Source organism: Babylonia areolata, chromosome 19 (assembly GCF_041734735.1).
Source record: "Babylonia areolata isolate BAREFJ2019XMU chromosome 19, ASM4173473v1, whole genome shotgun sequence".
Lineage (NCBI taxonomy): Eukaryota > Metazoa > Mollusca > Gastropoda > Neogastropoda > Buccinidae > Babylonia > Babylonia areolata.
The window spans coordinates 1,553,108-1,579,855 of NC_134894.1; the positions used below are offsets into that span (position 1 = coordinate 1,553,108).

At 41.2% G+C, this 26,748-nt stretch overlaps 1 protein-coding gene across 3 annotated transcripts; it reads right to left on the minus strand.

Moving 5' to 3' along the window:
- Positions 1–26,152, minus strand: LOC143293367 (uncharacterized). Of its 3 annotated transcripts, XR_013056769.1 has the most exons (4): positions 26,027–26,152; positions 9,425–13,290; positions 372–3,917; positions 1–284 (listed from the first exon to the last, which is right to left on the minus strand). XR_013056769.1 is itself a non-coding variant. In XM_076604172.1 (3 exons), the coding sequence occupies exons 2-3, from the start codon at positions 13,213–13,215 to the stop codon at positions 2,189–2,191; spliced, it is 5,520 nt and encodes a 1,839-aa protein (XP_076460287.1). In that variant the 5' UTR covers positions 13,216–13,290; positions 26,027–26,152; the 3' UTR covers positions 1–2,188. The 3 variants fall into 3 exon arrangements, 2 of the variants coding, with proteins under 2 accessions (XP_076460287.1, XP_076460288.1); XM_076604172.1 differs by having other exon boundaries at positions 1–3,917; XM_076604173.1 differs by having other exon boundaries at positions 1–3,917; positions 26,087–26,134.
- Between the last annotated feature and the right edge of the window lie 596 nt (positions 26,153–26,748).

Sequence of the window (26,748 nt, forward strand, 5' to 3'; positions counted from 1 at the left end):
AACATTTCTCCAGCAAGATTTATTAGTCATGTGTGTGTATCAATAGCACAGCTTTCCTGTCATGAGGCCATGTGCCAGTCCAGCATCAACTCCAGCCAGTCATGCAGACAGCGTCTACTGGGAAATAAAACGTTGTCACAGAACAAGAGATGGAGGGGTCAGTGGGAGAGAAGGCATGTGGGTGATGTACGCTTTGATCTCTTGCCTTCATATTTCATTACTTCCTTCACTACGCTTTGACCTCTTGCCTTCATATTTCATTACTTCCTTCACTACGCTTTGACCTCTTGCCTTCATATTTCATTACTTCCTTCAGTACGCTTTTGACCTCTTGCCTTCATATTTCATTACTTCCTTCACTATGCTTTGACCTCTTGCCTTCATATTTCATTACTTCCTTCACTACGCTTTGACCTCTTGCCTTCATATTTCATTACTTCCTTCACTACGCTTTGACCTCTTGCCTTCATATTTTATTACTTCCTTCAGTACGCTTTGACCTCTTGCCTTCATATTTCATTACTTCCTTCACTACGCTTTGATCTCTTGCCTTCATATTTCATTACTTCCTTCACTACGCTTTGATCTCTTGCCTTCATATTTTATTACTTCCTTCAGTACGCTTTGACCTCTTGCCTTCATATTTCATTACTTCCTTCAGTACGCTTTGATCTCTTGCCTTCATATTTCATTACTTCCTTCAGTACGCTTTGATCTCTTGCCTTCATATTTCATTACTTCCTTCAGTACGCTTTGACCTCTTGCCTTCATATTTCATTACTTCCTTCACTTTGTGCAAAGTGTGCAGATGGTGTGTCCACAAAGATCCTGTATCAGAAAATGATGATGATTATTATATATCCTTGTCTTTCTTGTTCAGTTGTACATCTGTCAAGTCTTGAAATCGGCTGATCCCTTTAAAAAGGAGAGCCACAATTTTCTTAGCAGCACAATAATTTTCTTCTTTTTGTTTTTGTTGTTGGCAGTTTGACCTTGAATCAAAGTCAAGGGTTTATCTTAATGGGTTAAATTCCGAACTTTGAGCCAACTTTTACACTTCACAGATAATTTTTACACTGTTTTACCAGAAGGTTCATTACTCAACACTCACTTGTAACAAACAAGAAGAAAGGACACTGTTTAAACTAAAACATTTCTAAAACTTTTATCCACCACTGGTAGAGCCTGTCGATGTGGAAACATAAACCCACTGATCTTTCTGTTTGACAGTTTTGTTCATCAGCAGGTTTGGTGGCACACACACAATATCAATGTGCATCAAATTACTCCCCCCAAAAGCATATTTAACAGACATGTCTAACTTTCTGAAACCCAGGAACAGCAGAAGCACAAATCCACTGATCTTGCTGTGAAGAACTGACAGAAAGCGACGACAGCTGAAACTAGTGAAAACACCAAAGCCTAAGGGTAGATGCCACCATCATTAACTGACAGTAGTTATGTGTGAATCCAAATGACCTGTTGTGTGTGGTCTGTCATGTGAACGGGTATCCTGATGGAATTTTTGGAAGCAAAATCATACTTTCTTGATTCAACTGCTGATAAGAGAAAACCAAGGATATATTTGTGCATTTCTGAATATTTATGAGTCAGTATGAATGACAGGACGCCATCCACAAAGGTGATCCACTGCATTATGTTTGTGAAAGTGTAATGAATGATTTTCCCTTTGTATCAAGTCCCGCAGCAAAAGAATGTGTTTAAGCTGAAGCTCAACTTGATTCAGTTGATCAGTTACACAACCACACAACTGTTGCTGGTTTTCTCTTGTTTTTTAATGATGCCCTTTGGCAAAAAAAAAAGAAAAGAAAAAAAAGAACTTGAACATAACAAGTGCACATGTATACCAGTTCTTACAAATATACACACATACTACTGCAGTGCAATGGACCCCCAACTAAGTATACAAGTCTGAATTAGATGCTGAAGGAAAGCCATCAACTGGTCAGTACAGGACCAGTTCATGGTCACCATATTTTGTTTCTCATGTTCTAATGTCATCACTTTGTTCATTCCTAATAAGTCAACGTTTACACAAGCACACACCAAAAACAACTCACTGCATTTACACATTAACACCTCACTCACATCAGTCTGTTAAATGTAGAACATCTCCCCCCAAAAAAAACACCACCAGAGAGGATGGGGTGGGGGGAAAAAAAAACAGCTAAGCATTTTGTGGCTCCTGCAAGGTGTCGGAAGCCAGGTGCAGCACAGTACTGTTGATGGCAACACGACCGTCATCCATCAGGCTGTCTGGGAGATCATCTACAAGGTCCTGAGTGTCTGTCTCTCCCCGCCCACCCTTTTTGCCTCCTACACTGAACTCGTATTTCTCAAAACTGTATAGTCGCTTGGTCTCACGCTTTCGTGAACTGGTGCGAATGTTCGTGTTGTTAGGGGAATTTCTTCTTTGTCGCTGCAAGGACCACTGTTTCTTACCTGCAGTGACAGGCTTGAGGTTGGACTGAACCTCTCGATCACTAGAGTCTACATTATTAAGTAAACATTTCTCTTCTTTCTGTGTGCATGTCGGGAGAGGGGGGGACAGGGGAGAAGGGGAACTCTGCAGTTGGGAGTCCCAAGGGTAGGATTCGCTTGGAAAGGGCAAGATTCCATGAGGGTCTGAAGCAGAACAGGGATCAGTGTTGACTGGAGCAGTGGTGTCCATGACAACAGGCTGTGCTGCTGTCTCCATGTCCAGCCCCATCTGGTGTCCATTGTGTAGACAGCAGGGCGGGGGGTGTGGCGACTCTGGAGTCATTGTCATCAGGTGTGAGTGGTCCACACCTGGGGAGTGCACATCCCCAAAGGTGTTGGCAGAGCTGCCCACAGGGGAGGCGGGGGACAGCGGAGTCAAAGGGTAGGCCCCCATGCTGGCCACGCTGGCGGAGTGGTCCAGACTTTCCTGAAGGGCCACAAACTCATTCCACAAGCGCTGCTCCTCCAAGGAGATGTTCTCCTTGTTCATGGGCACCAGGATGCGGCGCTGACCACCGGGACCCACGTCTGTTTGCTGCGGTTTGCTGCCTGTGTCCTTCCCCCCTTCCCCGCTCACATGCTGGTGCTTCAGGAAGTCGGCCACCGACAGAAACTTGTGGCAGGTACGACACTTCACACAGGGAGAGCTGGCTCGGTTGTACAAGTCCAGATGCACTTCAGCTGTGGGGGAGAGGACGTGGGGAGTGGGAGGGGACGTGGCCTCCATGTCTTGGTGTGAAATTTTGAGGACACGCAGCGGGTTAGGGTGCACTGCCGCCGCCTCCTCTGGCCCGTCCACCACCACATCCGTGCTGCTGGGCTTCCGGCCAAACAAGTTCTTCTTCCGTGGCTGACTTCCGTCAGCCAGGGACCCCATGGAGCTGACCAGGCTCTTGACGTTCACCTTGATAGGGCCGTACTTGGACTTGGGCGAGCGGCCCGACGCGCTCAGGGTGCCAGCGGCGGAGGACCCTGGTGACCGCTTCTTGTTCTTGGCGCCCATCACGGGGCTGGGTGTTTCTTTTGCCACCACCTTAGTTTCCACAGCCGTCTTGGGGCCTGCCTCCTTCCCCTCACTCTTTTTGCGCCAGGCTCTGCGCCCCCGTTTTGCAGGAGGCCCCACTCCTGGTTCCTTGGGGCCTCTCCGTTTCTTGGCTCCAGCAACAGCCGGCGCTTTGGACCCTCTCCCCTTGACAACTGCTGCCTCCTCCTCCAGGGTACAGTCATCCGCTTCCACTTCATCTGTCAGGGGAGACAACTGGGAGGAAGAGTCTTCTCCCTTGAGCATTTCACGGAAGTTGATCTTCTTGTGCCTAAGTCCCTTAGCAGGTGAAGTGGGTGCAGCAAGGGGCGGGCTGACCAGCAGTGGCTCCATGACGGGCAGCACAGGGGCAGGGACTGGCTCGGGGCTGGGGCTGCACAGCACAGGCACACCAGTCAACCACTGACCACAGTTACACCATAGCAGCATCACCATCATGCACTCAGCTAGTTCTGTTGGTACAAAAGCATGGTTACAGAGCAGTGCTACCATCGTTAATCTCTTATGTAATGTGTTAACTTCAAAATATGCTTAGTCATATCATGACACTATGTGAAATGTAAATTACAACTTCAGAGTATCCAACATTTCTTTCCCACACATAAATAACAACACTTAGTCCATATCATGACACTAACTAAAAAATTTAATGTAAATTATGTTCTACAAGTATCCAACTTTTCTTTCACACACTTAACACTTAGTCATATCATGACACAAAGTAAAAATGTAATGTAGATTACAACTATAAGTATCCAACTTTTCTTTCACACACTTAAATAACAAGAAAAGGGGCAAACTTAAGTGACAGCAGGTGATCTGAAGCAACAAATGAAACCTAAGTTTGCCACCCCATCACTTCTGCCATGCACCACTCTCCACCCCAAAAATCCTTTTTTCATCTTCCAGTGGTTTTATTAGATGTATCCGCATGCTGTGCACACTGACTACCCCATGGCACTATGAGTCACCAATGTGTTATCAAGCCACCCCCAACAGCAGATCCTGCACTGCTGTAGAACCAACTTTTGTGTGGTGCTCATTCTCATTTAACAGAACTGCAAACTATGCCAGCGACTTCTGATTACAATAGATTCATTGTGGCATCAAGGACTAAACTAGTATCCATCGAGTGGAAACTTCAACATTTTTCCAGCCAACTTAACTTCCAATGATTCTGCTGACTTCAAGACCAGGTTATGATAATAATGAAGTGCTCTTCTATAGCGCTGTTCCCTCACAGAGGCTCATGGCGCATAACAAATTAAACATAACAATAAATAAACAACTCTCAAAAATATTCAAGTAATAAACAATCACTCGTGGTGTTGCACAAATTACATGTCACAAAAGAGAAGCAATTATCAAAAGAAAATGAATCAACCATGAAGAAACAGTCACCATCCTCACATGAACAGAACACACACATGCACACACAGAGCACCTCCACCAACACATACACACAACACTGGAAGAAGTAGTACATCCCTCACAGAACAGCAAATTAGACCAAAGTTAGACTAAACCGTTACTTGAATGCAAGACAAAAAAGACAAGTTTTCAGCTGGGACTTGAAAGAGTCCAGGGATGGGGCCTTTTCCAATCAGTATGCAGTGAGTTCCAGATAACTGGGGCTGAGAAACAAAATTATCGGTGACCTAAGGTTTTCAGATTAGTGTTTGGCACCCCAAGAAATCTTTCAGCTGAAGAACCAAGTGACCGGGAAGGCTGTTCAGTTGCGAGTGCAGAAGAGTGATACTGTGGAAACATACCATAAAAAAAGTGGCATGTGAGCGTGGTAATTTCAAACTGAATGTGGTATTTAATTGGAATTTGCAAGCGAATACAGCTCTTTGAGCAAAGGTGTCACATGCTCATGCTAAGATGAACTGACCAAGGAAAACAGAAATCAGCAAAATGGATATATATATATATATCCATTTTTATACATATCAGTGTTATGAGAACAGGGCACGAATGGTTACATAATGATAATGTCAGACACTTTTTCGATCTGAATGTTATGATGGAGAGAATGCTGACAATGCTGAAGCTGCTAGAGATATCAAACTTGTTGCTGATTTAAAAAAATCTGTCATGAAAATGTAGAGAACTAAAATAAAAAAAATTAAAATAATAAAAAGTATTTTTCTCATGTTTTCAAGGGAACATTAAAAAGAAAAAAAAAAAAAAAGTGAAATGGCAACTGTCATTGTAGGCTTGAGAGTATCACTGTTTTTTTGTTGTTGTTGTTTTTAAACAGTCACTGCCTTTTATCAATCAACAGCAAAACAAAACCAAAAAAAAAGCAAAACAGGGCTGAATATTTTATTACTCGGGTTCCAGTTTCAAGGAAGTGTCAGTGTGTGGACTGATCTATATGTTAACCACACCATACTGCAAACATTAGCTAAAAGATTTATGTCACAGGGCCCTTCTGGTGCCTGGTCAAAACAGTGACACACTACCAGGACCAATTCCACTTCATCCAGCCTTTTAAAAATAATTAAAATTTTTTCCTCTTGCCTGAGTTGAGGTCACCACCATCAGTTTCTTCTGTCCTGTCCAGAGACCCTTATGCTATGAACATTTCTCCTCTGTCCCTAAGCCATGCAGGAATGAGCAAAGAATTCAGAGGAACAGAAAACGACAGCTTCAAGACTTCCTTCAACATGGAAAGCATGGCACAGCCACTGACCATGAAACCACATGCAACAGCACCAATGTCAATTGACCATCTTGCTTGGTAAAGCTGGCTTTGCTGACCTGGTTTGTTCTATATTCAAGATGAGACAGGCTGCATTTCAACACCATAACATGCTGCTTCTCCTTTGATTAACCACCCAATACCTGACTGGCTAGCTGTTAAGCTGGAGAGAGAGAGAGAGAGAGAGAGTGTTCTTGTGTGCATTTGACATGTAACTGTAAAAAGCTTCAAGGTGTTTGAAAGCCATAATTAATACCAATTATTATAATATTATTGCAAGCTTCTATCTTTTGTTCTAATAATAGTAATAATTAATATGTCATATTGTGACCTTGATTTTTTAAATTCAGTATGGATTGTGCTGTCAACATGGTCAGTCACAATACCTTGTATGATGAAAATTCAATATCATGTTTTGTCAAACAATGACCTTGATTGCTGACCTCTCACCCTGCATGCAAAATCATCATTCATGAGATGACTGACAAGGTCCCACCAACCGTGACTCAAGTCTGGTTTCTGAATTATTTATGGTTCCACACTTCTTTTTCTGCATTCATGGGCTGCAACTCCCATGAATCACTCCTTTGTACACGAGCGGACTTTTACGTGTTTGATCGTTTTTACCCCGCCATGTAGGCAGCCATACTCCGTTTTCGGGGGTGTGCATGCTGGGTATGTTCTTGTTTCCATAACCCTCTGAACGCTGACATGGATTACAGGATCTTTAACATGTGTATTCAATCTTCTGCTTGCGTATACACACGAAGGGGGTTCAGGCACTAGCAGGTCTGCACATATGTTGACCTAGGAGATTGGAAAAATCTCCACCCTTTACCCACCAGGCGCTGTTACCGAGATTTGAACCTGGGACCCTCAGATTGAGCGTCCAAAGCTTTAACTAGTTTAAGTAACCATTCGGCTCTTGCGCCCGTCGTGGTTCCACACAAAATGTAAACAGTAACTGATGGATACACACACATATGGACAAACAAGGCCGAGTAATAACAAAGATTCATTGACTTCACACACCGAAGTAAAGAAACACCTGTGTGTGATTTACGTCACAAATCCAAGATCGTCCTTCCTTCACCTGTGTAACACTACTGACTAGGATAACTGGCACTGAGCCATCACAAAATGAGCAGAGGTGAAATTCTCAAGGCTCACAATGTCATATGCACCACGCAGGAAAAGAAAAAAAAATGTAAAGATTTAAAATAACTGACAACCATCTTCCTCCTGGAGAGAGAATAAGACAGTTTGCAAGAGAGTGCAGTACAAACTGACACTCCATTGTTTATGGTTAAAAAAAAAGAGGTTGGCCCTAAACATATCCTTACCTGTGATGTTTTTTTTGTTTTTTTTTAAAGAAAAATATCCCAGTACTTTTTTAAAAAATTTTTTAGGAAACTTACAAAACATTAAGGTATCATCATATACATACATTTATACATACACACAGGCCATTTCTCCCATATCCTGTTGCTTACATCCTCCTATTCCACCCAAAATCATTCCCACAGGAAAGATGTACAGTCCATGAACAACAGCAACAACACACACATTTGTTCCAGCAGTGCACACGTGTAGACACGTGATAGTTTCTTTTTCTTTTCTTTTTTTTAAACTGTCTTCTGTTGATAAATGTGATGAGAGTGAATCACTGATTCCAGCTTACACTGATGGAAGTAATTGCTTTTTAGGATCTGCAATGATAAATTATATCAGACAGAAAGGTGAGCATTGCAAAGAATTAAAAAGTTTGAAATAAAAATTCACACCCAAAAAAAGGTTAATGGGCGATGTCACATACATTGTTTCACTAAATATAGTTTATAAATATGTTAAAAGGAGGTACGAATGAAAATCATAATGAAAAATATTTCAAAGATATTTTTGTTCCATGATAAAAACTAAAATGTACATTATTGTTTATAAGTTATAACTATTACATTTATCATGATGTGACAGATGATTTGGAACATAAACAAAGATGACGAACAGAAATCAAGTAACTAAGTAAATAAAAGACAAGAGGATAGGAATTTTAACAGTGAGTGAACAAGAGTAAACAGAAAAAAAGATTGGAAGATTTCTAAGGCACATTTTTTTTTTTTTTTTTTTGGTATAAAACAAAGATTCCATAGTTGAAAATAAAACACATATGCATGAATTGTGGTGAAAATAATGTGACACAAAAGAGAGCCTTGAAGAGAGCCTTGAATGCACGTTTTGTTTTTTTAATATAAACAAGCATTTACAATTAAATGTGGGTGTTTCTTGCCTTCATGCGCATATTTTTTAAGTTTGTACTGTCAGTGTTGTTTACTTTTACAATCTTTCTGACTGCTCTTTTGTCTTTGTAAAATTTCATTTAGTAACAGTCTACATACTTATATAAAACAGATGGGCACAACAGCCGAATGGTTAAAGTGTTGGACTTTCAATCCGAGGGTCCTGGATTCGAATCTCGGTGACGGCGCCTGGTGGGTAAAGGGTGGAGATTTTTCTGATCTCCCAGGTCAACATATGTGCAGACCTGCTAGTGCTTTCGTGTGTATACACAAGCAAAAGATCAAATTTTATACAGAACGTTAAAGATCCTGTAATCCATGTCAGCATTCGGTGGGTTATGGAAACAAGTACATACCTAGCATGCATCCCCCCCAGAAGCGGAGTATGGCTGCCTACATGGCGGGGTAAAAACAGTCATACACATAAAAGCCCACTCGTGTATATATATATATATATACAAGTGAACGTGGGAGTTGCAGCTCACAAACGCAGAAGAAGAACAGAAAAAAGAAGAATACTTTTTATACTAATGATAAGAATTTTTTTTATTTGAATTTGAGTTGCACTGTACTGCACAATACATTTGAGAAAATCCCTCAGGAGTCTGGAACACAAAGGTGTCTGATGCATGTCAAGAACTTTTTGCACGACTTTGTTTTATAACCATGGTTCAATTTACATTGAAGAAGAATGCACAATGCAGCACCACCTTTTTTTCCTTTCTGCATGCACATGTGTCTTTGTTAAGATAAATGTCCATGTGGGTTCTACATGTTTTCCAGGAATAAAGCCTTGGGCACTTTTTCATGTACAAACTTTTCATGGGGGGAGAGGGCGGGGGGGTCACTTTATCTTCTTGCACATTCAATACTCACTTGTGACTGCGAGTGGGCAGTGGCCGACGTCTGAATCCCCCTTTCTTCCTGGGTTGATTGAAGGGCAAGGTGGGATGGCGCCCCACGCTGTTTGGCCTCTCCATGATGGACCGTAACTCTGCGTAGCTGGAACTGCGCCTCAACCCACCCCCTTCCTCACCTCGCAGGTTTCGAGGTGGGGGATGAGCGTAGTAGGTGATGAGACGCTGGGCCTCGTCCTTACTGATGACCAGCGTGCTCTTGGAGTTGTGTGCACGGCCATATTGCACTAGGAAGTATCGCTGCATTTCGCTGCAGTTGGACACCTGGATGTTCATCAGCTGGCACCTTTTCTTCAAGATGCCTGTGTCCTTGGCTGGCAGGATCTGGCGGTGGATATCCACCAGCCTGACGTGCGGCACATTGTTGATGACGATGGCTGGGATGTCGTTCCAGTACAGGGTCACTGTCACAATCCAGGGGGTCTCATTGACATCGTCTGACTTGCTGTCAGGCAGGGGCCCCATCAGAGTGGACATGGGTGCTGGTGAAAACAGTCCATGGGACCCGGACGATACCACAACTGATTCTGGAAAAGAGGAGGTAACTGACGATTCTGGATAGGAAGTTGCTGATGATGATTCTGGAAAAAATGGTGTTTTCAGAAATTCCAGGTTCTTCTCCACTGAAGGCTGACTGGTTGGTGGTGCTGGCATGCTGTGGACCAGCGGTTTGCTCTCACTGGACTCCAGGTCTGCTTTCATATCACAACTCAAACTGTCTTGCTCCAGCTTCACCTGTTCTGGGGAACTGGGATCCGCCTTCGCTAGCAGAGAAACAGATTCTGAAGTGGTTGTGGTACAGGGAGGTACCATCAAGTCTTCTGCCACACTTGTTACTGCAAGACTGTCAACTGTTGTTGAGGGCGCAGAGACTGCCTCAGCAGTGGTGAACAGATCCAGTTCTTGGCTGGTAGTGGTCTCTTCCATTTCCAAGCAGTCAAACAACATCTTGACTTGCTCTGACGTCAGATTGCCCTCTATGTCGGCAAAGTCCTCACTGTGGCCAACCCCATCATACACAGGAAGAGGTGACTGCAGATTTCCATGCTCCGTTTCCATGCTTAAGATAGTGTTGACGATACTGCTGTCCATGTCCCCACTGTCAGTGTGAGGTAACTGTACAGAGGGGACAGGGTGAGGGCCACTGTTGAGCAAAGCCATTCTGCCCCCACGACGAATCGCTTCACAGTCAGCGTCAGAAAGATGGGGCACTACAATATCGCCAGGTTTGGGGGCAGGCAAGATTATCTTGTCTCCTGGGGGCATTTTCTCATCCACCTTTCGTCGACGATTGCGTGATGATTTGTTGAGGTAGTAGACGTATTGGTCCTGATACTTGCCAGTGATTTTCATCTTGGTACCAGTCTCTGTATCGTATTCTTCCAGCTGCTTCTCTGTGCGCTTCCTTGGTCGACCCACTGGATTGGGTTTGGTGGTGAGGGATTCAGCCAGGAGGGAAGACCTGGCTGCTACTGTTCGGTTCTCCATGCCACGACCCGCACCCAGATTAAATCGATTATCCTGCTTCAACAGTTCACGCTTCAGGTACTTCCCTTTCTTCAGTTTCTCTTCTTCATAGTCTTGTCTGTCTTTTTTCTTTACATACTTCCGCTTCCCAGACTTAAGCTGAGGTGTTGGAGCAACAGGCTTGCCTAAATATTCTTCAGACACTTCTTTGCTGCAGTAATCATGATCATGGAATACAGGATGGCGCCAAACCTGACTGACAGTAGTGCCAAAAGCTTCAGAATCATGTGAGCTGCTCAAGAATTTATCTTCGGTTGTGGATGAATCCAGATCGTCGGGCGCCTCTGAACCAGCATCTGAACGGTCCCACTCTAAGCCAGGCGACTGAAGAAGGGGGAACGGCGATCCAGGGGAGGCCACAGCAGGGGAGGAGAAAGGTTTGATCACAGGATCCGTGGACAGTCCATTCTTCACTTTACTTTTCTTGTTGTCCTTCTCCAACTCCAAATGAGAATAGTTGCTGAAGGAACCAAACGTACCAATTCGGAACTTGCCGCACTTAGGTCCAACAGCCATCACAGTGTTGGTGTCCACGACGCTAGAGTTAGCATCAGCCCCAAGCACGCTGGTACCTGTCCGACAGACCCCTTCACCTGACTTCTCACAGCTTGGACTGTCTGCTGAGGGGTGATTTTGTCGAGCCCTTGTTCCCTTGGGGTTGGGACTGCCCACTAAAATAGAATAGCACTGCCCGCCAGCAGTGGTGGAGTGTTCGGACAGAGAAGAGTCATTTGAAATGGAGTCCACAGACAGGGTGGGGGAGAGGAGACCCAGTTTGTCATTTTGTGTCAGGGCTTCCTGCTGACTGGGTAAGCCTGCCACATTGTACTGAAGATACATGCTGTCCACAGACAGGCTTCTGGGTCTTCGTTCGATCTCATCAGCTGAGACATTTTCATCTGCTGACTCAAATGCATCACCACTGTCATCTGTGTTTTCCAGGAGTCTCACTTTGGAACGAAAACAATAGGTATGATCCAGCAAAGCCACTGAAAAATCAAGGGTTTGAATGCGTGGTGGAGGAGGGGGTGGGGACAGAATGTTCTTTACTTGACTGTTGTCTGCATCAGTGGGGGGTTGGGAATCCTTGTTCCCCGAGCTGCCTGTGTTTTGGTCCAAACTATTTTTTGTACAGGGGCTGTTCTCTTCATCTGCCTTCACTTCAGTCTGAGAGCAGGACACATCACAGTTACTGAAGGTTCTACTTTCCACTGCTGTATCTGGAACCTTTGATACAAGATTCTTTCCAGCAGGTGGTGTGCTGTCAATGTCTTTACCCTTCTCCACAGGTGATTTCACCTCTGAAGACTGCGTATCAGGGACGCTGTGCAAGACAGAAGATGGCGAATCCCAATTACATTGACCACTGCCAGCCTCTGTGTGCAAACACTTTCTGTCCACTTGTTTTTCTTGATGCTGACCACCACTGTCCTTCTCTCCTGCTTCACAAGCCACTACAGGTGTCGGTGAAGAGTCACTGGATGACTGAGCACTGGCACCATCACAGTTCCTCTCAGTCACCCGACCAGAGTCTTGTGCTGGTTTTGTACAAGATATAACCAGGGGATCATGTGATGATTCACTTTTAGGTGACACCACTAACAGATCTGCTGTTGCACATCTCTCTCCCAGTGTTTCCTGTGGAGCACTTTCATCCATAGTTTTCGTATGTGTCTGAAGATCTGAGCTGCTGACTCCATTGCAGACTGGCAGATTTGTACTTCCAGGATTCACCTCCCTGTCCACGGTTTGTGTGGGAGATTTGGGAGCCATGTTACACAGAACAGTGATGTTTTGGGGGTTGCTGTCCCCCTCCTGTTCTGTTGAGTTCACCTTGTGCGGGCCAGTCCTGTTTGAATCTCCTGTCATTTCACTTCCAGTCTCCTTGTGGCACGCTGTGTCAGTCGCCAAATGCTTGGCAACACACTTTCCATCTCGCACAAAGATGGACATCGGTTTGGCTGAGTTTTTCTTGTGCTTACCACACTTGACAGACCCCATTTCTTTCTGCGTCAAGTCCTCACCGTCACTGGTACTGTCTGTTTCTTTCACACTGTCCCTATAGCCATCCGCTTCGTCATCGTCTTCATCATTTTCCACAGAATCGTGGTGGTTATTTTGGGGATGGTGAGGTTCTGAGGGTGTGTTGGTGCTGTCGGTGTGGGTAGGGCTATTGTCTCGCAGTGCAGTGGAAGCCAGCAGGTCTAAAGAGGAGAAATCCATGGCCACCCAGCTGGCCTGCCAAGGTCCACATCAGGAGTCCTCTACAGTTCACTAGAGCAACACGAAAACGAAAAACTGCAACACACAAAAACAGTGTGGACATTAATTTATACCTTTTCAACACTGGGCAAATCAAATCATGTTGTTTCTAATTAGGCAACTGCAAGAGGCCATTAGAGGGCTGAAAAAAAAATCAGAAAAAGAGCAACATGGGGAGCAAGAACACAGACGATGTAAACGATATGAATCCCAAGGCGAAAACAGCAAGAAAATAAAACCTCCAATGCATAAAAATAGGTTGGCAAAGACAGAGCAACAGGATAATGTGGACTGATGGCCTAGAGGTAACGCGTCCGCGTAGTAAGTGAGAGAATCTGAGCACACTGGTTTGAATCATACCTGCTGTCGCCAGTATTTTTTCTCCCTCCACAAGACCTTAAGTGGTGGTCTGGATGCTAGTCATTTGGATAAGACTGAGGTCCCGTGTGCAGCATGCACTTAGCGTAGGTAAAAGAACTCATGGCAACAAAAGGGTTGTCCCTGGCAAAATTCTGCAGAAAAATCCACTTCAATTTCAATAGGAAAACAAACAAAATTCCAGGCAGAAAAAATGACAAAAGCAGGGTGGTGCTGTCAGTATAACGACGCACTCTCCCTGGGACAGCAGCCGGAATTTCACACAGAGAAATCTGTTGTGACAAAAAGAGTTATACAAAACAATACAAATTACAATACTATGTATTTACCTTGGGAATGGTGGCTATTGTGAATAAGTACTAAGCTCCAGCCGGAAATGGCGTTTGATTGGCTGGCAGACAGCGGACTTACAAGGCATCTTATCACCGAATTGCCATGAAATTTTGGCCAAGAGGAGCAAACTGCTAGGCCTGGTTTGAATCAGTTTGACATGGAAAAATATACGACACCAAACTATCATTTGGATGAGACGATAAACCAAGGTCCTGTGTGCACCAATGGCCTTACATATATGGCGCATTTCACTGCTAGCGATGAAAGTCGACCCCAGTTCCCCAGAAAAGGGGAAAAAGAGCAAGACGGTCTTGAGTTGTGATATGAAAGCAGACCTGGAGCATCCAGTGAGACCAACCCACTGGTCCGCAGCATGCCAGTGCCACCAAGAACCCATTGCAACAAAGGCTTTTCCCTGGCATAACTCTAAAAAAAAAAATCCAATATATATAATACATGTGAAGCCTGATTGAATGACAAAAAAATTGATGAGAACCTTAAGGCAGTTGTTAAGTCTCTCTACCTATGTAGGCAGCATGTTGTCCAAATGACTCATGTAAAGTGTTTTGAGTTTGGTCTCTGACCTAAGAAGATAGGCAAAATAGAATTATCAATAATAATTTTAACTAGTGTTAAAAAAAAAGAAGCAAAATAATTACATAAAAATAATGAATATATATATATATTACAAATGTATGTATCGCTTAATCAATGTAAAGTTAAATCAAAATATTTACTGTGTTCATGAATTACACAATGTTTCAGATGGAACATCCTGGATGGGGGTCTCTGATAGACACCAGACAGCAGTGATGTATTTAAATGACTGATGACCACGAATGCAAATGCCAGCATTCATCACCAAAAGCTCTCGAAAGGCTTTTTGCAAGGCACCCACAGTGGACCTTCATCACTGACCTGAAGGTAGGTGAACAGAAAAAAACAGTCTTGACCTGTAAGCCATATGCAGACGACGGTTTTTCCTTTCCTATTTACCTTGTTAAAAGTCAGAACTTCATTTTCAACAGGACAGGTTATAGAGCTGCCAGTGTTCAAGTTTCATCAGTCTTCAGTGCAATATCAAAATAAAAAGTTGTTCAAGTTGAAATGCTAGAACTAAAATAAAACATTTCAACAGTATCTATCATCAGTGGCAACTTTCTCAACTTTGATGATCTTCATGCAAACTATCCAAGTGAGTCCATGAGTACAAACTTCCTGGTGCAAGCTGGTGTGACTGGAGTGTTACTATTACTGTGTTATTGACAGTAACAGCCAGCACAATAAAATGAATACTGCCAACAACACACAATGAAATATGGAATGCAATTGTAAATGTTAAATCCAACACAGTATCATGAATATGTCGGGTGCTGACAGATTAAAAAAACCATGCCCATCATGCTTGAAAAAAAACTGTTGAACATGTCAGTCTGGCTGGCAGGATGCACGGTACAGAAGAGGTGGTAGAATTTTGTTTGATTTTCCACACAACATTGACAATAGCAACCATGAAAATGAGATAGAAAAAGAAAATAATAATGTTGATCAACCGAAGTGATTCTGGTTATCCTGATGATTAAATGCTACAAGGTACATCAACAGGAAGGGGGTGGGGGCGTGTCAGAAGTGAGAAAAGAAAAAAAAACAGTACTTAAGCTTCAAATTTTCATTTTGGGGTTTTTATTTACTATGAATCTCTCCAGATAAAAGGTTCAAGCTGAAATATTGTTTACAGTGAGCTTTTGTGTGACAGTGTTTGTGGGCCTTTGGCTTTTGTATAAATGAATTTGAATTGTTTTACTGTTACTTCCTCTTAGTTTAGTGATCTATGAAGTGCTGCTTTGTGGTTTTTATTAATATCATTGGCTTAATATTATTGGCCTATGTTTTTCTCCCCCCCCCCCCTTTTTTTTCTTCTTCTATATCTTATTGACTCATTTGTGTAAACAAAAGCGAGTCTATGTTTTAACCCGGTGTTCGGTTGTCTGTGTGTGTGTGTGTCCGTGGTAAACATTAACATTGACATTTTCTCTGCAAATACTTTGTCAGTTGACACCAAATTAGGCATAAAAATAGGAAACATTCAGTTCTTTCCAGTCATCTTGTTTAAAACAATATTGCACCTCTGGGATGGGCACAAAAAAAAAAAAAAAAGAAGCCTAATTATATGCAAACTGCATTTACTGTTATATTTATATTTTTTGTATTCTCTAAACTTGGCACTTTGATCTGATATTCTGACCCAACAGCAAGAGCAGTCATTATTATCACTTTTTGTTCAAACAGGAACTTCTTTTTCTAAGCATAGAAGTTTTATTTATTTTGCAAACGTTTTGGTGCAGATAGTAAAAAAAAAAAAAAAGGAAATTACTCTGTAATTAATGCTAGGGGACTTATTTCGAATCTGGTTAGGACTTTTTTTTTTTTTTTTTTTTTTAACACGAAGCTTTATAACAAATACAGAACACATTTTAACGATTAGATTTTTTTTTCAGTGTATCACAAGTGAGTCTTGAAGGCCTTGCCTCTCTTGTTTTATATAAATGAACGATGTATCTTAGTAGTTGCATACCCTATGTATGTGAGAGAGAGAGTGTGTGTGTGTGTGCTTTTACTTTTGATTTATTTAACTTATTACATATTCATTTATGTGCTTGTGATATGTTTAAAACTTTGAAATTTGAGGTGTAATTATGACTGAATGTTACATTTATTAGTGAAATCAGGTGATGCTTCATAAGTTTGGAATTAAACCAGGCGATTTTTTAATACTGAAATGTATGTGAATTATGGACTCGCCTTGTATTTACAAACTGTATGTGTGTGCAAGGGAAGGAAGATGGGGTGGGGGAGGGGGCCTGTAGGGTTTTGTTTTTTGTTTTTGTTTTGGGTACGGGGTTTTTGATTTAGTATGAATTAATTGGACCCTCTGCCCCCGGAATGGCCTACAAAGTGCCCTATTCAATCCCTGAACAGCCTGGTATGGCCAGCTTAACAGAGTGTTCATTTACGTTTACTTTCGCTTTTAGCAATCCCAAAACATCCTGTGATAACCACTGTGGAATCTCTCTCCTCTGCATCACCGGCAAGATCTTCGCCCACATCATACTGAACAGACTGGTTGACCATGTCTCCAACACAGTCATCCCTGAAGCACAGTGTAGCTTCCGCTTAGGCAGGGGAACATGTGACATGGTGTTTGCCGTACGCCAGATAGAAGTGCCATGAGCAGAACAAGGAGCTCCACATGGCTTTTGTAGACCTGACTAAAGCCTTCAACACGGTGAACCGCCGTGGTCTGTGGAAGATCCTTCTAAGTTCGGCTGCCCAGAGAGCCTAATCCAGCTGATCGCATCATTCCATGATGGCATGCAGGCGAGAGTACAGGAAAATACTGACATGTCAGATCTGTTCCCTGTGGTAAATGGAGTGAAGCAGGGCTGTGTCCTGGCACCCACACTGTTCTCCATTTTCTTCTCTGCCATGCTGATTAACGCCATCCAAGACTGTGACCGGGGCATCTACATTCAGTTTAGCAGAGATGGCAAACTTTTCAACTTGCGGCGAATCCACGCCAGGTCCAGGGTGTTTGAGGCACTGTTGAGAGAGTTCCTCTTCCCTGATGAATGTGCGCTTGCTGCACACACCCGAGAGGACATGCAGTTCATTATGGACAGGTTCTCAACCTCCTGCAGGCGCTTTGACTCGCCATCAGCCTCAGCAAGACTGAGTCCACTTGGAAGACCCTGCAAGCGCTTCAAGGACACCGTGAAGACAAACCTCAAAGCCTGTGACATAGACATCACTTCCTGGGAAAATGATGCCCTTGACCGCTCTTGCTGGAGGATGCTGCGCTCTAGTGGCATAAAGATGTTTGAAAATAAGAGAATGCTGGCCACTAAGGAGAAGCGTGAGCGAAGGAAGCAGGGCTCAACTTCTGGAGACATTTTCCCTTGTAACACCTGTGGGAAGTGCTGCGCATCCAGAATCGGCCTCTTCTCCCATATGAGGACACACATCGACTGATAAGCCTGCCTGCCTACTCATCCGTCGGTCTGACGGGAGACTCCATCATCAATGCACCTAGACTGGAAGTACACCTGTTTCTTCCTGCCACTGCCCCATTTTGAAGTGATGTTTTCTGCACATCCTGAGATGAGTTTTGCAACAAAACAAATAAAGCCTTATGCAGTTAGATTTTTTTTGTTTGATATGCGCGAGTTCACTGAAGAGTTATTTCCTTTCACTCTGGATTTAGAAGATGCCATGGGATTTTTCTGTCAGGGGGCAGAGGGTTAAGTTCTTTAATTATGCTGCCTCTTAATTTAGTGATGGGCTTTGTGGTTTAACATTGTCAGCTTATTTGATTTGTGGATTAAAAATTTTTTTTACAAAAAATAATGAACTATGTATCTTAGTAGTTACATACTCGGTGTGTGTGAGCATGTGTGCGTATGTGCATAGTGTTTGTGTATGCATGCGTGTGGCAAGGGAAGATGTGAGATGTGATTTGGTTGTCTGAAATGGAGGTGCATGGGAATTCAATGATCTGTATATTTGTATTTATAGTTATTTCTGTTTGGTGTCATCCAATTTATCTTTTTATTTTTCATTCATTTTATTTGTTTTGTTTTTTATGTTGGACACATGCTGCTGTCAAAAAGCAGATCTCTGTGCCTATGTATAGACAATGTTTGTGTATTCATATCCATGGGTGTTGGGGTGTGTATGGGTGGATGTATCCTGTTGATGTAAAAACAAAACAAAAACAAACAACAACAAACAACAAAAAACACAGTGGAGGAAAGAACATTAAATTAATTGCACTTGGCTGTTGTGTTTAGTTCATTTGCTAATATTCTTGCATCATTTCCACCCACTTGGCTGTTGTGCCTAAAACATTTGCTAATATTCTAGCACCAATTCCGTCTATGAAATAAACATATTGAATTTTCTTCTTTTTTCCCCAAATAGTTTTGGTAAAAAAAAAAAGAAAAAAAGATCTAAGTCATCTTCCCCTCATTGGGAGCCATCTCATCCTGTCAACACTGAAATCCTGATAATTATACTCTCCATTTTCCTTCAGGAAAATCTATTCTTTTACATACTTTTGAGCATAATTTGAATTTCTGTCATTTTATTTTTTAGAAGTCAGTGATTATTTTGCATAACTCACAAATAGTTCCAGAAGTGGAAGGGTTAATGTCACTGTGGAAAGTGAACCTACATCCCATATGTATGTTTAACCCTTAGGTCGCTGTAGTCGCCACTCGGCAACTTGCAGCAAGAACACCACAGTTGCCGTGTGTACACACATGCTCAAGCATGTCAGTCATGTGCTGGTGCAGATCTGAGAAAGTACTCTGTAGAATAAATGAACAGTCTGGCTGGACAGGGAGAAATTTATGAAAGTCATAGATGATATTTTGGATAGAGTACCCTCTTCCACAATCTTTGGTGTTCAGTAAGTCTACAAGAAAAAAAAAAAGAAAAAAAAAAGAAGCAAATAAATACTTATTTTTATTTAAGCACAAACAGGTTTATTTTGTACACTCACTTAGCTTTCAATCCTGAGAGTTACCTCAAAAATTCCAATATTTATAGTCCACACGATGACAGATTAAGAATTTCCATGCATTGATGCAATTATCTAGCTCTTGTCCACAACCTGGGCTAGCCAGCGGTATTTTATGACTAATGTGAGGCCAAAGTGTGGGTAAGAGAGTGTGTGTGTGTGCAATCAACTCAGCATTTCTTTCATCAGATTAAGCCTTTCACTTCAAACCACGGATATATCCGCGGTTTATAGGTAAGTGCATAATACATAATAGGGGTGTCCAGCCACTCAATTGAGTAATTATTTTTTTGTGACACACCGATGTTGTGCTGACAAAAAGGGCACCATGTATTGTAATTTAAAACAACAAAAAATTATCTCTGATTACACGCAACTTCGGTGATCACCGGCAACAGATTATGAGAGCAAACTGTCTGCACTAACATTTTAAAAAATCCCCACAGTATACAGTTGCACATTAGTAACGTGTCTGTGTGTTTTGTAATTGAGTTTTTTTTTGTTTTGTTTTTTATTATAACATTTTCAAGGACTTCCTTTTCAACAGTTCGTCTGTGAACATACAAGTTATACAAGAAATGATGACCGAAGAGAAAGTAAGTTTCATCATGAATAACTCCTCTAAATGAATGTACCGAAGATACAATGTAACACTAACAGTGCAGTAAAAAAAATTATTAGAAGACCCCCATGTGATGTGATGTTAACATAAGCGTTTTTTGTTTGAGCAGTCGAGTTAATTAGATAATACATTGTTAATTTCATAATGCTACCAGGATTCCAAATTTCAAGTTTTAAAGATCTGATCATCATGTCAGAAGAACATTTCAGTCTGGATAATAAAGAGAAAAAAAAAGTCAGTCTGCTTTGTCAGTTTGTATCTTGTTTTCAGCTTTTCCATAGACAGAACTGGCAGTCAGCTATTACATTTTGAAACAACACAATAGATTAAAAAAAAAAAAAATAATAATAATAATCTTATTCCATTTATCAATCTTTTTTCTTTTACAAAAATTTAAAATGTACATGGGGGAAAAATTCGTCTTCATTTCTCTCTGGTAACTTGTACCCTTTTCTTTGCACTGTGTTTGATGTAGTACATATTCCATTTTCAGTGTCCAACCATCTGGAATACCCTTCTTTTGGTAGTATCAACAACTTTTTTTTCCTAGATGGAATGAACTATGTTCACAACAACTAAACAAGGCGTTAACATTCACTCCAACAGTCACACAGGGCAGTGGAAGAGAAGCCCTTGTGTTTCACATAACAGCCTCTTTCAACCATTTAGGTCTTTCCGATCTCTGAAAGAGAACTGATTTTTCTCTCTCTCACTTTTTTTTGTTTTGTTTTTTGTTGGTCATCTACAGTTCAGGACACTCAGATTCATCCATTTTTAGAATGCTGTGTGCTTGTGTGCATTTGTGTGTAAATCAAATCTTTCAGATCTTTGAAAGAGAATTGATTTTTGTTATCTACGGTTCAGTTCTGAACACTGTGAGATTCATCCATGCAAAGAACACTATGTGCATGCGTGCATTTGTGTGTGCAATTTTTAGTTGGAAGAACAGGGTTATAATGTCTGTCTGCTTCAAATGTGGAAACCATTTATGATTTTGTCCTTTACTACACTGTGCAAAAGCATTTTAAGTTCAAACATGGGCAAAACAATGTTAGCATTTGTTTCTTGTTGTTTGTAGCTTTTCAAAATATAGAATAAAAATTCAAATGCATTATAGCAGAGTTCTAAATTATGCATGTTTAGTTAAATTAAAAATAAAATTTAAAAAAATTTTTTTTTTATCAATAATGTATAAAATTTAAATGCTAAAACATCTTCACAGTGAAGTTAAATTTTTCTTGTCAAATAGGTATATATTATCGTATGGAAAATCAGGAAATCTGAAGCAACAATCTTCTAATTTAGAATGCTGAATGCATGTCTGTCTATTTTTCATTAAAATTTTCCAATAAAATCAGGGGCTTCACTTGTTGCAAGATAAACAATTTTTATATGCAGCTTTATAGTTACTACTATTGTTTCCATAGAGACGGGTCCCCTCCCACCCCAATTTCATTTTGAATAGCGCATTAATATAATGGTGAGCTGTGTAGTATGTACCTCTTACTGTGCATACTTTTGGCACATTATCATGCTGGGTAACCAAGCCTGAGGGTATGATTAGGCCTCAAGACATGTATTCCTTCATGACAAGTACTTTTAGTAGGCATGCACAAGTAACTTTAACTATTTTATTATTATTTTTTTACAGTTTGTTTTAACATCACCTATTTTCCACCCCTTTATCGTGTAGAACCCTTTTTTTTCATCATTTATTGATAGCTCAGGAGTCCAAGAAATAATCCAGACATCTAATGGCTGAACTGAAAATCCCACTTTGACTTGTATCTGACTGTATCCCTTGTGTCCTATTTTTAATTTTAAACAAAGGCACAGTTCACTAATACTGAGGGTTTTTCATACCCTTGAACAAACATCAAATAACAATAAACACACTCTTTTGTAAAATAATAAAAATAACAAAATAAAATAAGATAAAACTAAAAGAAAGAAAGAAAGAAAAGAAAAAGTAACCTTGCAAATGGAAGATTGTAGGATCCATAGGAGAGAGAGAAATGTTAAACACTGCAGGACTTTAACAGGGCACTCCACAATTGAGAGACTGGTAACTGGGTTTACAAGATGTAAATGGCAAAGCTTGTGAGGACAGTTCAGCTTTTGAATTTGAGATTAACTCATGAAGGAGTGGACACAGGGACAGGTGACCACAAGGTTTTGAGGGTTGGTGGTGGTGGGTAACAGAATAGGAAGGAATGAGGGGGTGGGTGGTGGTAGGAGAGACATAGACACACACTTAATGCAACTACAGTTAAATGAGTTAAGCACTGGAAGGCACTGTGTGTTGAAGAATACACTGGGTCTCACACCTACACACTTATTAAATATAAATCGTTGGGTTTGTTTTCCATGCAGAAACAGAGATGTGCCAAAACGAAACAAATACAATGCCTGTTTTGTATCTTTCTTCAGGGAATGGAAAAACTCGGCAGTAGGATCAGTGGTGAGGAGGGGGGATACATGGATCAGTGATACCTTGACAGGAGTTCAGACCAAACTTATTTGTGTTAGCAATCATAGTTATCCAAAAAATATTACTGTAAAATGGTGCAACAATAAAAATATCAATACCTATCAAGTATACCAACAAAATCTATCAGAAAAGGAAAATGCACAGTACAGCAGGCTTCTCAGTTTTCCTTTTTAGGTTGTGGATCTAACATTTACAGCTTCTACAACAAAATGTTGTTGTTGTTTTTAAGTGCAGAATTTTTTTGGGAGGCCAATATTAATAATATGCAAAGGTCTATGACAAAGACACTAAGGTGACCACATATATAATATAAATTCTAAACTGTGAGCCTGACCTCAGTGGCTCAAGACTTGATCTACAGTTACCAGTTACACCATTAACAGGTTATCTGGAGTTAACCAAGATATCCCAGCAAACAAAATTTACCGACTTAGTTTTTGTCTTGATCAAGTTCAGGGGAAAAAAGCCAAACATCAAAACCTATACTCATGCAAGTCATACATCAGTAAATCAGTATGACAGGGGAATTCTTCACCCCCTCCTACCTTTTGTATCCCAATCAAACAAAATAAGAGGGGGAAGGGGAGGGAGGTGCAAGGCAAGTGGTAATTTAATGTTCTTAGTAAACATCTAAACATGTAGAAACAAATGAATCTGAACAAAGGACAAATCACTACCACAAAAAGAACAGGGTGCAGTTTGGTGTATACTATGTTACAATGTTTGAAATTTTCCATTCTGCTATTTGAGTGCCAATGTTCTTAGTGTTCAGCTCATGATTCAGAGAAGTGGGTAGTATTAACGTAAAAATGTTAAAAATGTGTCAGCTTAAATATGATATTGTTGACCATAAGCACCAGCAGAATTTCTGTTGGTTCTGAAGAAGTAGAAGTGGAGCATGGAATGGAGTGGTTGCATGTGTGTTGAAACAAATGTGGTCAAAATTATGTTTGTGAGTGACTGTGTGCTTGTGTATCTGCATGTTGGTAAGCAAACATTAGCTCCTGCAATAACTGAAAAAGACTGGTTTTGTTTGTCAGTTTGTATGTATCAGTACTTAACATCAATTCAAAATTTTTCCTTGTGTAACACTCAATATTGATCACTTCATGTTAATATTCTGTATTTTGTTTTCAAAATTCAATATATGTTCTACTTCTTTTGTTATTTCACTTAGACACTCAAGCAAACTTGGCTCACACTATTTCAGTTTTGAATTCCACTGCGCACAATGTCTAATTCTAAAAAAACGCTGTAAATTAAATATATTTGTTTCAACGATGTTTGAATAAAACAAGGTAAGAAAACATCAATAGAATGATAATTAGAGAAATCTGAAAAACTGTGGAATTATAAACTAGGAATTCCTTGTTTTCAGGGTCGGAGACTGCACTTTGCTTTCAAGGCAAGCCAAGCATGATTCAGCAAATCAGCCTCACAAGTCACAGACTCCATTATAGTGCAGTTGGTGAGTAAAAACTGTCAGACCTTCATGAGCATTTGCTGTCTGTAAATACTACCTGACTGAGCAGTCAAACTGCTTTTTATTTGCACTTCCATTCTGAATTAGAAATTATTGAATTAAACTCCCCCCCCCCCCCCCCATTAGTGTCAGCAGTCATATTTTGTGTTCTGACATTTGATTTTCTTAACTATCTTGGTTGAAATCTCAGTATCCTATTTTATTTACAAAAGACAACACAAAACAACATTTAAACTTTGGTTTAAAACTATTGGGTAATAGGCACAAATCCGATCTTCTCCCAAAGCAAGAGAGAAGGAGGGTGGAAGGAGAGAAAGGGAAAAAGTTCACCTCATGATACATAAGGCCAAATTTTTTTCTTCATTTATTTTTTCAGCTTGGAACTAATGGAAGACCATACTGAGATACTCATACTGCTTACCCAGTATCAGAAAATGACAAAATACATTGGCTAACCTCTCTACAGTCACCTTCAGTGTCACTGTGCTGATAAGGAGCAGAAATAATCTTTACTCTTAAAGGCACAATATTTCTGTACATGACCACGTTTTTCTACTTTAAACAACAAAATAACAAGAAGTACAACAACAACAAAATACATCACACACACAATAACTTCTTGGTAGTTAGGCAAGTGAAAAAAGAAATATTTCTGATTTTCAAAAAGCAAGAGGATCACTGCAAATGGAACCAGCATGCTAACAAGCTCAGTCAGGATGTTCAAGGATAAAATCTTGCAGCCTGTGGTAATGTCAGGCCTGACAATAGAGTGTTGTGGGAATATGTTTGCACATTTACATCAATATTGTATTCAGTTCTTTTTCTCTTTCACTCCTGGCATATGAAAGAGTGTTTTTCTTTCCCTGCACCTCATGGTGTAATATGTTCCGTTTCAACTTATAATAAAGTCCCCATTCTTTCTTCCTTCTGCAATAGAGTAATTGACCAACTGCTTCAGTTCTTTATGGGTGTACAGCTCCCTCCCCTTTCAAGAACGCGGAGAAATGTTCATAATAATAAACTAAACAAAAAAATAATTGTGTATCATCTTGATCGAAGTATGTTTAGCCATTTACGTTGTATCTAGAGATAGCCTGCAGAAGGGTGCGCAGAACGTTGAAACGGACTATAACGGGAGCGGAAGGTGAAGGTTCAGGCAATCGAAACAGCGGGAACGGGGGGCGGCGAGACGGGGTGGAGGTAGCTGAAGCAGTCGTGGTGCGACCGAGTGGACTGGTGTAAGGGATTGCACACAACAAAGAACGTCGTATTTAAGATCCGTCTCTAGCTCTGACCGTATGTCCGTCTCGTCGAGGAATAATAAGATTTATGAAGGTTAATCATGTTTTTAGCAAACATTTTAGCTTGTCTATTTTGTGTTATTCGGCTTTTTATGGTAATGTTACGTAATTTATGGGTAGAAGTTATGTATTTTAATTAATCACTTCACCATGATCAGTACACACACAGATAAAAGAAAAAAAAGAAGAAGAAAAGAGTGGGCAAATTAATAATCCATCCACGATGAAACCAGTGAATCCGAAATTATTCCACACCACAGCATACGGATATCCAAGTGGTAAGAAGACACTGAACTGAAGACATCATGTAGTCTACACATCAAAATACACATATACATAGATCTACTGCCACTACTCCCATAGGCACCCGGGTATCCATCCATCCAAAGAAGATGGCCAAGGGGCGATAAATAGTGCTGTGACCTACAAGCTTGAGGCGTGACATCTCACTGAACACAAACAAAAAGCAAGTGGTCCCACACTTTGCCGCCATATCCTTTGATCTTTGCCGCAGGGTGAAAGAAGTATCCCCAAAAGAACATGACACATGGATCGAAATTGTTGGCATGTCCCAATGGATACTCACACAAACGATTTTTTATTAGAAGTTCAAGCAAGACATCAAGATATCAGTTCACACTCGTACTCGTGCTCAGGCGTAGGTTCTCCCTTCCGAGCGTCTGCTTGAATGTGGAATGCGCTGTACAACGACGGCGATCACGAGACGCACACAGCAGTAACGCCAAGCAGACGAACAACGCGAGCGACCTCTGCCGGCGCGCTGTGTCTGCGTCCAGATCTGTGCCAGCCCGTGAGGCCCGACATGTGGTCTTGTACACGCTTATCCACGGGCACCTCGTTTCAGTGAACGTGGAATGATAGGCTATGGCAAATCGTTACGTGGTTTCCTCGTCTTCACACAATCGAAAATACACAAATGCGCGTGTTTCGTTCTGTATGAAACAACACTTGGATTTCATTCAAATATATTTATAATGAAAATATGCAGATAATTACGCAGGTAATGAAACCTTTGGGTTTAAATTCATTCAGGCTGAAGTCATCGTCGCACATTGCCCCTTCCCCGGCATAGATCTTTTATCTGCCAGGGAAAGAAATGGTGGTTGCGAAATTCAAACCTAGATCTCTTATCTGTACTTTGAATTTAGTCTGTCCGTTTTGGGCTGAACCCCCACCCACCCCCCCACACCCGCCAGTAAATTATGTAGTTAAAGGAAAACAACGAAAACTAGGACAACAAACCTGAACCACCACCACCACCACACACACACACACACACACACACAC

Coding starts and splice junctions, on each gene's coding strand:
- LOC143293367 (XM_076604172.1), bottom strand. CDS start 13,215: ATGGATTTCTCCTCTTTAGACCTGCTGGCTTCCACTGCACTGCGAGAC. Junction 3,918..9,424: donor CTGCCCACTCGCAGTCACAA/GTGAGTATTGAA, acceptor TGTGCTGTGCAG/CCCCAGCCCCGAGCCAGTCC.